Raw genomic sequence first — 13,868 nt, 5'->3', positions numbered from 1 at the left:
CCCAAAGAGAAAGGAGGGTTTGCAGAGGTTGTTAATCTTTAGCTCCACGCGGGAATAGCGCAGAAGGGTGTGTGGTTATTACTATCCCCTTTTCCTTCCACAGGGAGGTTATGTGTATGGATGGTACAGGAACAGGGTCAGTGGATTTGCTGTGGCCTTAATACTCCCTCCTTTCCAGGGAGTTGTGCAGCGAGTGCCCACCCAGCTGGGAGGGCCCTGATGCTGGGCAAAGCCTCCCTGCACGTCTGTCCGGACCAAGGGGCTGCTGGCTCCCAGGGCTTGTCTGCGCTGATAGTGCCAAGTACTAACTTACAGTTGCCTAACTCATACACACGGGAAACCTGCTTCCCACCATGCAGCCTTTCTGGTTTCATTTAAGTTTTTATAGTTCATTATACAAGCTAATAAATAGGAGGGTCTGGATTAAAAAGGTTTCTTTTTTCATATTCTGCATAGCTGGAGCCCTCTCTGCATTCCACACCGCTGCGATAAAACATCCCGGTGCGCCGAGCAGCCTCTTCTTTTGGAGGCTGAAGCAGACCCCCTCCTACCCGCCCCGGATGCGGCTGCCCTCCTGTTTGGCGCCAGCCGCCACTGCCGAAAGAAGGTCTTGGTGTCATTTGCCCTCAGGACTAAACCTGCACCTGCGGCTTTACGGGCAGACGTGCAGCGTGACTTTGGGTCTGGGACCCAGCCAAGCTGGGGAGGCAGCGGCCTCGGTCTCCATCTTTCAGCACTCTTCCGCTCCCTGCCTCATTTCCACTGCTTTGGCTTGGCTGGCAGATGGGTCCTGCCTCTCTCCGCTGCGACGGAGCGCAGACAGGCCGCGCCGTGTATTTTATTTGCTTTATTTTTAAGGAGAGCCGAGACGCATAGGCTAGACTTTGACGCCTGAAAAGCCCGATGAACGATACTACACCTGAAGGAGTTGCGCTTCCAAACGAGCCCCTGCGGGACTGCAAACCGATGGCAATATGGTCCCTGGTGTCCGTTTGCCTCCGCAGCCCGGCCGGGCTGTGCGGGGCGGCAGCCTCCCCCCCTCCCCACAGACCCAGGCCTGCACCCGCTGAGAGCAAGGCCCGTGGGAGGGCGGCCATCAGCCCTCGGGTGGCCGTCGCCAGCCCCGGGCCGGCTGTGGCGGTGTGAGCTGCTGGGTGCTTTGTGCCTGCCCGTCCGTCTGTCAGCGCCGGAAAGCGGCCGGCGGCCAAGGGTGGGCCCTGACGGGACTGAGGGGCCGGCAGAGGTGTATGTGTCCTCCCCCGGGGCACCGTGAAGGGGGTGGCTGGTGGGAGCGCGGTGTCCCCCACGCTCACCTGCGGCAAAAAAAAAGGGAAAACCCCCAACAACTAAAGAGAAGGGGAGGGGGATAAAAAAGGACACAAAACGTTTATAACCCCCCCGTTTGCCGGCCTGGGGAGCTGCCGGCCCGGCGGAGGCGCCCCGCACCTGCCGCGGCAGCCCGTCCCCGCTTCCCCCCCCTCAGGACACGGGGCCGCTCCCCCCTCGCCGCGGGCTGGCAGCAACCTGTTGGTCCCGCCGCTGTCGAGGAGGGCGGGAGAAGACACCCCCCCCCCCCCTCCACCTCGGATCGGCGGCGAACCCGCTGACAAAGGCGGAGCAGCGGCAGCCCAGAGCCGCCCCCGCCCCCCGCCCCCGGCAGCGGGGCCCGGCGGCGCCGGCGGGCAGCGCGGGGCTGGGGCGCTCGCACAAGATGGCGGTGGGGCGGCGGGAGAGCGCGCTCCCCTCTTAGATGCGGCCGCGGCGGCCCCTGCTCCCGGCGCCCGGCGGGGCTTACATGGCGCTGGAGGACCTGCTTTGTCTCTGCTTCTCCGCCCTCGCCGTCCTGGCCGTGCAAGGTGGGTGAGGAAGGAGGGGAGGGGGGGGTCGGGCGGGGGTCGGTGCCCACCCCGAGCCCACGGGCGGCCGCGGTCGCGCGTGGGACCGCCGCGCCACCTGCCTTCGAGCCGCACCCCGCTCGGCCCTGGGCAGCAGCCAGCTCTCCGTGGGGATGCGCTCCGCGGCCGGGACCCTCTCCCCCGCCGGTTCTCACCCCTCCCATAGCAGCCCTTGGTGGCCTTTACTCCACAGTTGCCCTCTCCCCCCTCTCCGTAGCCGTCCCCTGTCCTCCCCCCCCCGTGGCCATATTTCACACACCCCCTCTCCATCCCCTTCTTTCCCCCGTCTGCTTTTTGTCCCACTGAGTCGGGCGATGGCCACGCTCGTGGCCTCAACCCGTGTCTGGATGGTGCCTCCTTTGGGGTCACCTTTTGGGGGTGACACAGGGTGTCCCCCGCAGGGAGCCCCCCTCGGGGCCGGGCTGGGGGGGTGGAGCGGGCCAGCAGCAGCGACCCCCAGGCTTCCACCTCCCCAGTGGCAAGTTTCCTCTGGAGGGGTGGCTGCTGTGCCAGGCTGGCCGGGGGACAAAGCGCTTGTCTGGTGAGGGGCTGGCCTGGAGCAGGCCCAGGTGTCTGGCAGGGCCGTGGTGGGGACCCTCACCCTGCTCCCACCAGCGCAGGACGCCTGGGTGGGCAGATGTCCTGTTGGTCAAGGAAGCCACCCAGGAATAGCCGTGCTCCTTGCGCCCATGTTTTGCAATGGTTATGCAAACGGCTCTGTGCACGGGTACACGTACGCCTGTCGTGCTGGCTGACTTTCTGCGTTTGCCGTCGAAGTTTGCATCGAGGGTCGTTGAAGCTGCAGACCTTGGGGTGCGTGGTTTGTTGCCTGCGCGTGAACAGACCCGCAAAAGCTTTTGTCCTCATCCCCGAGAAGGGGTTGGACAGGTGTAGGCTGGCAGAGCTGTGCCGAAAAATGTGAGCTTTGTGTGTGCCCTGGAGTTGCTCTCGTTTAAAAGAGCCTCCTAAACGAGGGATTGCAGTGGAGGAGCCATCCCTATGTCATTGTACATTTTTATTCCTTTTTATGATGCATTCAGGTTTGGCAGAACATAATAACAGCACAAAGGATGTTTAGTCTTTATGGCTTTGAAAATAGCCTTTTGGGGGAGAATACAGTGTGGTGGACGGCTGCAGGGTTGTTTTCTTTCTTTTTTTTTTCAGAACATTGAGCTCCCGTAAGGTGTAGGTTATCATTTGATATAGGTGCAGCGTTACGGTGGCTGTGTGTAGAAATGAATAACGGTCCATGTAAATGGCCCATTGTCATCCGTGCGCGTGGGTTTTTTTTAGATGGATGGCGGTCTGTGACCCCACCAGCAGATGAATGGGTAAGCTGAGGCGGGTGGGAGCTGCATCTCCTGCATGTTTGAGCAAACAGCTAAGTGGATCCCGAGGCTTGTAACAGAAAACAATGATTTAAAAAAAAGAAAAAGGCGGGGTGGTGGAGTGGATGTTGTTTTTCAAACCCACTTCAACAAGAAAACTTCAAATGCTTTGTGGGAATTTGCAGTTGTGGCTTCTCTGCGTTTTTTGGAAGCCAATAGGCAACTAGTGAAAATTGTTTCTGTTTGTTTTCTAACAATGGGCTACATATTGTGTAGAGAGCTAGTGAGTGCGTTCGCGCAGTCTGTGGACGTGCCACTTGGTACATACGGATGTGCTTTCCAACAGGTGGGTTTGATTCAGAAAAGAAAAACAGGGACTTGTTTCAATCTGAAATTAATTTGGCAGAAGATTGAAATGGTTTTGGTAAAGTCCACATTTGATCCCAAAGCCTGCGTGTTTTGATCCAAAGTTCAAGCCTCACTGGGTATGGAATACCTAGGAGAGAAGTAGACTGGAAAACCTTCCCCCTTCTGTGGACTTGATGGAAGCCGTGCCAGTTTACACTAGCTGGGGATGTGATCCAGTGTTTTGAAAGCCTTCTGCCTGTCCTACTTTGAGACTGTTTTCCCTGCAGTAGCAGGAAAGGGTTTAAGGAAAAAAAAACCAACAAAAAACAAACAACAAAACAACCTTGACTCTGGCAAGGGGGTTGTGCTGGTTGCTTTCCTTGGGGCTCTCTACAGGGGATGTGTCGGTAAGAAGTGGGCTGAGCTTTCCGTTCGAACGATCAGCTGAAATCCGTCTGGGTTTATGTCATTTGGATTTGTGGTTGAGTCCTCTTGCGGCAGAACAGATTTCCTTTTTCAACATCACCTAACTTTAGGTCTGATTTGTTTTATCCTTCCTGTCACATCTGTCTTGGTGGCGTAACCCCGCAGCCAGCTGTGTGGAGTTAGTGCCTCTGCCTGGGGAAGTCAGTGTTACCATTGTTTGGGGATCGTGCGTCGCTGCTGCTGCGGTCGCCTGCGCTTTGCAGGATGTCACCTGCATGCAGATCTGCTTGCCCTGTTGACTGTGGCGTTGTGCTGTCGCCTGTTCATGGGCTGGGTTGCAAGGAGGCAGGATGAGCAGTGCAGGGAAGGGGTATTTCTTACAGTCCCCAAGAAACGGGGGGCACTGGCAGTGCCAAACACTTGTGCACACCACATTAGCGAGGTTTTGCCTGTATCATGTTTCCAGGGGCAGGTTTCTTGTGCGGGAGCTTGCTGCCGTTGTGCTGCGGCTGTCATGACAGCCAGTCTCTGAGCCCTGATGGCAGAGGCTGCTCAAAAGCGGGGAATGTCTCTGCTGGCGTTTCTCTGTTTTTCTTCTGGTGTGTGAGGCTGAAGGAGAAACTGCTCAGGCTTGGTTCTGTTTTTGTTTTCCCTAGCTTTTTTCCTTTCCTTTTTTGTGCCCTCTCCTTTCACTACCTTGAAGTCCAAAGTGAAGCAGAACCTGCTAATTTTCTGATGTCTCCCCCCTTTCTGCAGCAGACTTTCTCCTGGCAGCTGTAGAAAGTTTGATCTGCTGCAGGGGGCCCCATGCAGGGTGGATGTATCGCTGATGGTACACGAGCCACTTCGGAGTGGCGAAAGTAGTAATTTAAAAAGAAAATGTTTGGCAATCTGCCTTTCCCTGAAGAAGGGAGACGATTCTCCCTGCATGCATGCTTGCAGCCTGATCTGGAGCTGGAGGTAGCTTCTGTGGTACAGCACAGGTCTCTCTGCATGGGGGGCACCAGAGCCCCTTGCTTTTGGGAACTGCTGGGGTGGGCTGGGTGTTGCTGCAGCATACAGGACATCTCACTTGAGTGCTCACTGTGATCCTGGGCCAGTTGCTTCATCTGCTATGGTGCCCTCAGGGCCCATCTTTAGACAAAAGTAGAGACACTGCACGCTTCTCTGTCAAAGGTGTTGAGAAGATAAAAATCCATCAGCAAGGGTGAAATCCATCAATAAGTATTCAGCACGTACATGATCTTTGTCACTATAGTGTACAACTGTCCCAAGGGCAGAGTGCTGCATTGTCCCATGTTGGCTCATGAATTTGTGCCTCCTGATACTGTATTGCTTGCTGGGTGATTTGAACTCTGACTCCCTCGGAGCTGCCTTCTCAAAGGCTGGCTGTTTTCCCAGGGCAGAATCCAGGTGCTTGTGAACCAGATTGAGCATTTGCAGCGTAAGAGATGCTGCTTGCACGATTTACATGCTCCTCTCCTGTTTAAATGGCTGCCAGGCCATTAAGCCTAGTCATGGTTATATAATTAAGATGGGAATTAATATTTAATCTGATTGTAATTTGTTGCTGGAATCCATCCCAAACTGTATCTCTGTGTGAGGCGAGTGTGTACCTGAGGGAAAACTGAGGCCAGTGTTACACGCAGGGGATTTTCTGCTTGGACACTGGAAATTATAGGCCTGCCTTGGGTGATGGCAGAAACCCTAACCTTTACAAACCTCGAGCGATCATAGTCATTTTGTTATCTGTAGGAAGCAAATGTTTGCTTTTAGTCAGCTGTAATACTAGATGGGATATGGTAAATTCTTGTTATCAGTATTTGCCAAGTGTATGTTGGGCCAAAATCAACTCTGGTGCAATTTCGTTACTTTCTGGAGAAGAACTGGACCCACTTGTCTACAGTATTTTTAGCCTGGTTTTCTAAGGAAAAGAGACTTACGTAGTCATGCTGTCTGGTTGTCTGTCCATCTCCCTTTCCTTTTCTAAATAATTCTTGGACCTGCTGGTCAGTCATAGCTAGTGTGGATATGGAGAATTCAGACCTTTTGAAAATAAGCGACCAAGTAGAGGAGAGAGATGGAGTTTCTGCATGGACTGAAGGAGAGGCACTGGAAAACCCACCTAGGAGAGGAACCTGAAGTGCTTCAACTGCAGGAAGAGCTTTGAACAGATCTTGCACTCTCTTAGGGTAGGACAGGGTAATCCAGTCATAAGACACAAAGCTGCAGGAAATCACTATCTCAAGTCCTTGTGTCCACTTGTTTATTTTATTTTTGAAGTCTTTTATGCTTTAAAATGTGCTGTTGTTTTATGGTTACGCCAGCATTTGCGTCACAGGGCTTGGTAGTTGTTTTGCTTTCCTCTCTTCTTGGGAAAGCGTTTTCCAAACACAGGACTTGGAGCTGCTGTGATATTGGCTCTTTCTGTAGGCTTTGTGTTGGTCACTTGCTGTCTCTGCCTCAGTTTTCCTGTTTGTTTCAGCTGGGCAGAAGATGCTGTCGCACACTGTAAACATATAAAGAACACCATCACTCTAAGTACCCTTCCTGCATTTATTAAAATCCCATGAGTAAGTGACCTCCAAGTGCTTCTGATGCTTTTCTGACTTAACGGCTTCTTGGTGAGAGGATCCACAGTTGTTAAAACTGAATCTGCCATCTTCATAAAAAGCAGGGTTGAGCTGTGTTTTCATGAGCCCTTCTAGAGATGCTAAACCCCACACCAGATGTGGGGGGAAGGACCAAAGAGCTCCTTCTAGTTTGTTTGACTTTCACTGGTATGCTGAAGTCATCCTTAAAAGACTATTGAATTTCCTAATTCTGAAGAGTAACAGAGCCTTCATAGGGAGGGGAAGAGTTGGTCAGTGTTTACTTCCAGGAAGGTAGATACCTGCTAGAGTTGCAGCTGCTGAGAAGAGACATTCTCCCTGGGAGAACCCAAACACTTGTCATCAGCCTTGTTTGAGCATATCTAACACTTTCCTGTTTGCATGTGTCAAGACACTTTGCTCATGAGTGTGTAAGTCGTGGTGCTTCTCCCTTGGATGTGTTTTTGTTCATGTCACTGATGCCCTTTGGTGTCTCTCTTTGAGTCAGATCCTCTCCTGCTCTTAATCCATGGGATCTTGCTGTTGTGATATGGGCCTGCTTTATCTGAGAAGTCCAGCAGATGCAGTGTGTTATCTCTGTGGCTAATAAACATACTTTGTGGTGGTTATGATAAGCAATTACTGTATTCCACTGAAACTTTCATATGAGATGTTCTGAAATTATTTAAAAATCTGTATCTGCATTTTAAATGCAGTTGCCTATTACTGCCATATTAAATTCAGCTGAGCTATTGAATAACCTGATTTATTATTATGCTTTCTTGTTTTTTAATTTTTTAATTTTTTTTCAAGATCTCTCGTGGATTTCTTGAGGACAGGTCGTTAATATTAAAGGTGTGTTAATGAAATGTGAGCATCCCCAGAGGTTGCTCTCAGCCCAAATTGGTGGGAAAATTAAAATCTAGTGTGTGAAGCTATTGCACCTGTGCTCAGTCTGCTGTAGCCCTTTCCCTTATTCTGACTGATTTCCCTGCTCTCATTTCCTGCTTGGGTCTTTGAACCACAATCCCTTTTGAGTCGGGATGACTTAGCACCTTGTTAAATACAAGAATTTGGGAAATTAAACAGTTAAAACAGAACTCCAGAGAAAGGTGCTGGGATGGCAGAACTTGGAGCAGAGGTACAGCAAACCTGGGCTGCAGAAGTGATGCCAGGCTGGCGGGGGTTGGGGGGGAATGTGATAAGCTCCTCCTTTATGTTTCACTGTCTGTGCTGGGAAATGTGTGTCCTTGATAGTTTATAAATGGACTGTCGATAGATGATCAAGTTAATTGGTGTGACCAAAAAGGTCATTACTTAATGGGATGGATTTCCTGTGCTGTGTTGTGTGAATACACCAAGGGTTTTGGCAAAACCTGGCTGTTTATGCATGCAGGGCTTTGATAAATCTTTTTCAAAAGCATCAGCAGTGCTTATAGGTTTTAAAATTACCTGAAGTTTTGCACTTGATGCAAGGCTGTCCTCTGTGCCTCTTGGCTGGCTAGCTGGATCTGACTTGCAGAATGGGTGCATGTATTTTCCAGATAAAAGTAGAATTGTGCCCAATATTAAAAGAAAACTAGTCAAGTGTTTACTGATTTGTTATTACTGCAACTGAGAAGGCTTTTATGTTCCTTTGGAAATTTTTGTCCCCTTTTTGTCTCTTTATTCTGGAGATGGCCTAATGAAAAACTCCAGTGTGCTCCTTATAGTGCTAATGCCATGTGCGGTTACCCTTCTGGAAATATCATTCTGTAGTCCTTCTCTTAATCATGTTGACCCAGAGGGACCGGGCTAGTTGCAGCCTATTTCTATGCCCTACCAGTCCGGCTCACCTGTTTGACTCCTGGCAAAGCCTTGAGAGTGCTTGTAAGGAGACATGGAGCTTCTCGTGACAAAAAAAGACAAAGGTTGGGGAGGACAGAGAATTAGCAGATGTTCAGGCTGATGTTCAGGGGGTTTAGCCAGTGGTGTTGGGATGGGACCTGTCACTGTATGGGAGATAAGGCTTGTGTACAAGATGCTGGGGCTCATTTGAGGTTATCTTCAGCAGTGGGGTAAGAAGTGTGGCATGGGGTGGGGGATCTGAGGGCTGCTGGCTTGACTCCATTATTTCCTGCTTGATAGGTATTTTCCCCTGCCATAGAGGCTCAGGCAGCCCTGCTGTTAGAGAATTTAGGTTGTTACAGGAGGGCGATCATGTGCTCCACAGGTTTGTGTGTGCTTGCAAAGGCACTGTGGGTTGTTGCATAGCAAGGCATCTTGGTGAAATACGCATAGAAGATAAAAGGGGAAAAAAAACCCCAGCATCTGATCCAATACCAGCTCCTTTGCTGGATTGGCAAAAATCGTTTAGATCCTCCTTCCCAAGAACGATTTTGTAAACATAATACTGCCTATTAGCCATGTAAATTACTGTCATTGGTGGCAATTGTTGTGATGGAAAGATAAGTGTCTTGAAACTCTGGTTTGATTTACCCCTCCTGCCCCCCCCCCCGCCCCGCTTGCTAACCAGTTGTTTATGTCAGCACTGATTGTGGCTTTTGTCAGAGAAATCAAAATATTGATCAAAATTATTTAGCTGTTTTTCCTAGGTCACAGGAAACGCAACTTTTCTTTCTTTTCCTTTGTACTCTTTTCTCTGTACTGAAAACAAAGCGAACCTTTCCTCGAGGAGATGAGCCGTATGTTCCTGAAGTCAAATGTCATCAGCTTGAAGAGGGTCCTTAGGAGCAGACTTCATATCTGGAGGCTTTCCTCAAGAGTCTGTCAGTTGAAAATCTGGCTAGCAGCATTATCTCAAGTACTATTGTGGGGTTTTCTTTACGTGCAAAGTGGGGAGAAAAGGAAGTTTCTCCCAGCTGCTGGCAGAGAATAGCTTCCCATTTACTTAACGCTTGTGGCTGCTGCCAGAATTTTCTGTTTAGCAGCAGAGGATGTTAAGTGTGGGGTGAAAGGCTCCAGTAACACTTCAGCATCCGGGCACGAGGCTGAGCTGTCAAATAATTCTTCTCACTCTTTGTTTTTTATACCAGTCAAGGCACTTGGATAGTGTTGTAGGTTTAAGGCTAGTGAGGTTGCGCTGCCTTCATGTGTACTGCAGGAAGCTGAGGACATTTCTTGTTTCAGGTTTAATGGTTGTGCTTGAACAAAAGCATGTCTTAAAGAGCAACACCCACTTCTGACTTAAAAATGTGTTGTGCATGCTTGTCCATCACAGCCCCTTGGTAAGCTGGTTTGATGTCCTTGCCCAGTAATGTGCACCTTCATTCAGTCTGAATTTACCTAGCTGTGGTTTATAGGTGTATATGAAGACAGGTACTGGTATGAAAAGCCTCCCTGTGAGTATGTGTACACTGATCAAATTTCCTGGTAACCTGCTCTTTACTAAGCTGAATACATGCAGGTCCTTGAGTCTTTCACCTGTTTTTCATAGCTTGATCTCAGCCTTCTGCAGCTAACACTAGTGTAAGTAAGAGCCCTGCTTTTCTCAGCAGTTAGGTGTTTGCTCAGCGATGGAAATTTCTTAGCTGCTTTGATTCAGAGCCTGACTTTTTGGATCTGGACCCTGCAAGTCCCTCGGGGCACCTGTTCCCCTGCAGCTTAGCACAGAGCCGCCATTTAGCTCGGGCAGCCAGTGCTGGATGTGGCTTTCCAGATGTGATGGGATCGGAGCCAAGCAGAGGGAAAAGTAAAGAAACCTTCAGATCCAAGAGCACCTCTTTGGTGAGCAGCCGAGCTGTTGCTGGGGCAGATTTTGGGTGTTGCAGCAGGACGCTCGCACATGGGAAGCTAGAGGAAGAATCAGGATGGGGCACGTATGTGCAGCTTCCATATAGCTTTTAAAGAGAAAGGCTGCCGTCTAAGCCAGAATCATGCTGTGTGGTTACACTTGCATAGAAAAATACTGTCTTAGTCTTACAGCAGCTTTCACCAAGTAACACCTCAGCCATGTCCTCCATCAGCACTTCAAGTACAGGTGGAGCGTATGGAGCTTTGCCCTCTCCCACTCATAAAGATGCCTCTGCCCTTTTCCATGTCGCCTACACAATGCAGTTTTTATATTCTTGTGTAAATGTTGCCAGCCCCTGCCCAGTGTCCATGAAGCAGCAGTGAGCCTTCAGAATTAGGAAACCAATAGTAGGACTTCTTGGGCATTTAGTTCCCTGCTGCGTGACACACTTAAGAGTGGCTTCAGGCCATTTTGTCTGCATCATAGTTTTTAATTTGTAAAATGAGGTATTAAAATTCCTGTCTGAGAGGCTGAGTGTGAATACTCTTGGGGTGGAGGTATTCAGATGCTGCGGGGCAGTGTGCTGCAGGTGTGTGTTTCAGATGTAGAGCCCTGTAGAGATGGGGAATAGGTGCTGTACAAAATGCATCTGTTTATGTGGCTGTGCAGACATAGTTGTGCCTACCTGTTTGTGGTGCATCAACTCTGGATGTGTGCAGGTGCAGTGTGAATACAGAGATGTGTACATGGTGGGTGCAGGCCTGTAAATGAAAATTCGTGATTACTTGTTTATGTATTTTAAAGTTTGTGGGTTTAAAAAAATACTACCCTCATAGGGAATATTTTCTTCTCACCAGAAACTTGTTAGACTGGAAATTTCACAGTACTAATTTTTATGGCACTTCCTAAGCTGAACTAACTGGGTATTTTGGAAGGGGGAAGACAAGGGTGTGGATGTGCGTTTTTATGTAGATTTCATTAAAAATGTGACTTGGATTATCCTGCTAGCTATCTGAGCGATGTGAAGGTCTCTGCTGGAAAATGCACGTGATTATAGGCTGGTGACTAACAAATAATCCTTGGCTAATATGGGGTAGGCTCAATTAATGTTAATCCCTGCTCAGCAATAGTAAAAGTTGGATAAAGTCAAGGAGATTTTGCAAGGCTTTTACTGACCTGAACATGAGAATGACCACACAGTACTCCCTAAAATGAAACCAGTTCTTTGGAAGAGCCATCATTCTCATCATTTCCTTCTTACACTAGAGCTATTCAAAATGGCCCAAAATTGCCTGGTTATGAAGATGAGGATTTCTTTTGTGCTGATGTTACATGCTGAGACACACAGGACCTCATTAAAAGAGGAGCAGCAGTAATTAGTCTAGATTAATGGAAATAAATCTGGTTTTAGTAATAAATGAGGTTGTGTTCCTTGGTCCAGAGCAGCCACCATCTATAGTGCTCACCTAGCAGTCTGATGCACAGAGGCAAAACCTTTCCTCACTGTGGAGAAAAATGGGCAATTTGGGTGTTTTTGCTGAAATCTTGGTATAAGTCTGGGTGTTGTTTTTAGATGTGTTTTGGTGAAATAAGCAGAAGCCCAGAGACAGCAGGGAGAAGCATTACGTATGAGCTTGGACCCCGCTGATACCGGAGGGCCCCAGAGTGGTGTGATGGTCCCCACAGGCATTCTGCTGCTTGGATACTGGACCGTTGAAAGCGTGTCCTTCACCATTTGGAAGCAGACTCAGTCCTTTTACTGCTTTGTCCTCAAACTGTCAGGTTTCAGCTGGCTGCAGCTTTGGAAAACGGATAAATTTATGTGCTCTGAAGAGAAACTTGCACTGACAGTGGGTAAATGCACTGTAGATGTTGGAAAGTTAAACAGCCAAGTAGGTGTGAGGGATTTTGGAACATAAGGCTATGATATATATTTTCCTCCTGTTGTTATGGTAGAAGTAAGTTTAAATTTGAAAATGGGAAGGCAAATTCCCACTCATTCTGACCCTTGGTCCTAACCATCTTCAAAAGGTGGTACTGCTCATTCTTTTCCTCCACCTTCAAGTGCATCCCAGTAGCCATGGATATGGGTGTTACCTTGCTATTTCTCCTAACATGATTGCTGAGCTGTAAGAGCTCACTTTGCATTTTCAATGATAACTGAGTTTCCAGATCACAATCAGATACTGTCTTTTAAAACTGGACCAGGTGAGATGTTACACTAGGAGGATGCAAAATCCTGAGATGGTCAAGTCCTTGGTAAGTTCATTGCATTGCCTAGCTGTGGGCACTCCTTTGACTTAACAGTTTAGCATCTCCTGTTTTATTATTTTCAATGTCTCCTTCTCAGACCTACCCTCTTATCTGTTATTGTCCAAGTAAGGCTGATTGGCTAGCTGTATTGATAATGTACCTTTGTGGGTTAAGTGATAACAGAAAGGAGCAGAGCGTGGCTAGATAAAGCCAGGGGTAGTCCACACCCTTGGAGGGAGCTGGTGTTGGACACTACAGCCTGTAGCCTGGCAGTGAAGCACAGATGGGTTTTGTGACTTCCTGGAGGCCGTGCAGTGCATGGTGACAAAGCTGCGCCTGGACAGAGTCTGTTGCTTTGTCTGGACTGCCCACGCTGTCTGTTCTCTGCAAAATTAACTCATGGCATAAGCCCCCCTCACCTTTCTCTTGTGTTCCTATGCTGTGTGGGTGGTGTGTGCTCTCTGCTGTCCTTGTGTCCTCCCAGAGAAGTGAAAGCTCTCTTGGGGTGATGCAGGCTTGCAGTGACGGTCGTCTGCAGTGAGCTGTTAAAACATACTTTCCCATTAGTTTTCTTTGTTGCTGTTCTGAATTGTCTTCTCTTCCCCTGTGTGCTGGCTCATTATTTCTCATTAATTCATGGTTTGTGCAATTACCTGGGAAATGCAGGAGAGTTGGCAGGAGTCTGATGAGCCTGACTTCTCTTCTTGCGGGTAGGTGACTTTGTAACGATACAGCATGGGAGAGTTGGTTCTTGTCTTCTTGGAGCAGCAAGTTGCACACCCAGGCCTCACTGCTGGGGCTCTGTGGGACAGGTTGGCTGTTTTGAAGAGAGCTGGAAAGCACAAGGGGCAGAGACAGGGGCTATATGTGCAGATTTCTTGAGTACCTGGTAGGACTGAAACCGGAACCATTCTTGGTGTTTTGTATCTGTTCTGTATTACGACACTTTACACCCTGTCCTGAAGAGACTCTCCAGACTTGAACCCCAGCCTATCAAGAAAATGTGAGCAAATGAGGGAGGCTCTTTGCTTAACTTTAAAAAACAGAAATGTACAGTAAATAGTTCTAAATTCATGCCAGGGGATTTTGTTTGTTGTGAAAGCTTTCAGCTCGGTCTGAGGAGTGCATGTGTCTTGGGATGTGTGTCAGAGCAGTGTCACCCCTGCAGAAGGGTTCTTTGCCCTTTTTCTTTGCAGACTGCATTTCAGGTAAGAACAGAGATGTGACCTGGTCGCTTTTTGGGAGGAGAAAGCCAGCCCACAGCAAGATAAAAGGGCTGTCACTGATTAAAACA

The 13,868-nt window shown here is 49.0% G+C and overlaps 1 protein-coding gene across 3 annotated transcripts in view; it reads left to right on the top strand.

Moving 5' to 3' along the window:
• Window positions 1-1,626: 1,626 nt before the first annotated feature.
• IGDCC4 (immunoglobulin superfamily DCC subclass member 4) overlaps window positions 1,627-13,868 on the top strand; it is a 100,811-nt gene continuing 88,569 nt past the window's right edge. For all 3 annotated transcript variants that reach the window (XM_069798592.1, XM_069798591.1, XM_069798590.1), the window contains exon 1: window positions 1,627-1,856. In XM_069798592.1, coding sequence (XP_069654693.1) covers window positions 1,751-1,856 — 106 coding nt within the window. In that variant the 5' untranslated portion in view covers window positions 1,627-1,750. The remainder of the gene's footprint in view (window positions 1,857-13,868) is intronic.

Source organism: Haliaeetus albicilla, chromosome 12 (assembly GCF_947461875.1).
Source record: "Haliaeetus albicilla chromosome 12, bHalAlb1.1, whole genome shotgun sequence".
Taxonomy (NCBI): Eukaryota; Metazoa; Chordata; class Aves; order Accipitriformes; family Accipitridae; genus Haliaeetus; species Haliaeetus albicilla.
The sequence above is the reverse complement of the archived record's forward strand: the minus strand, read 5'-3'. Positions and strand labels throughout refer to the sequence as shown.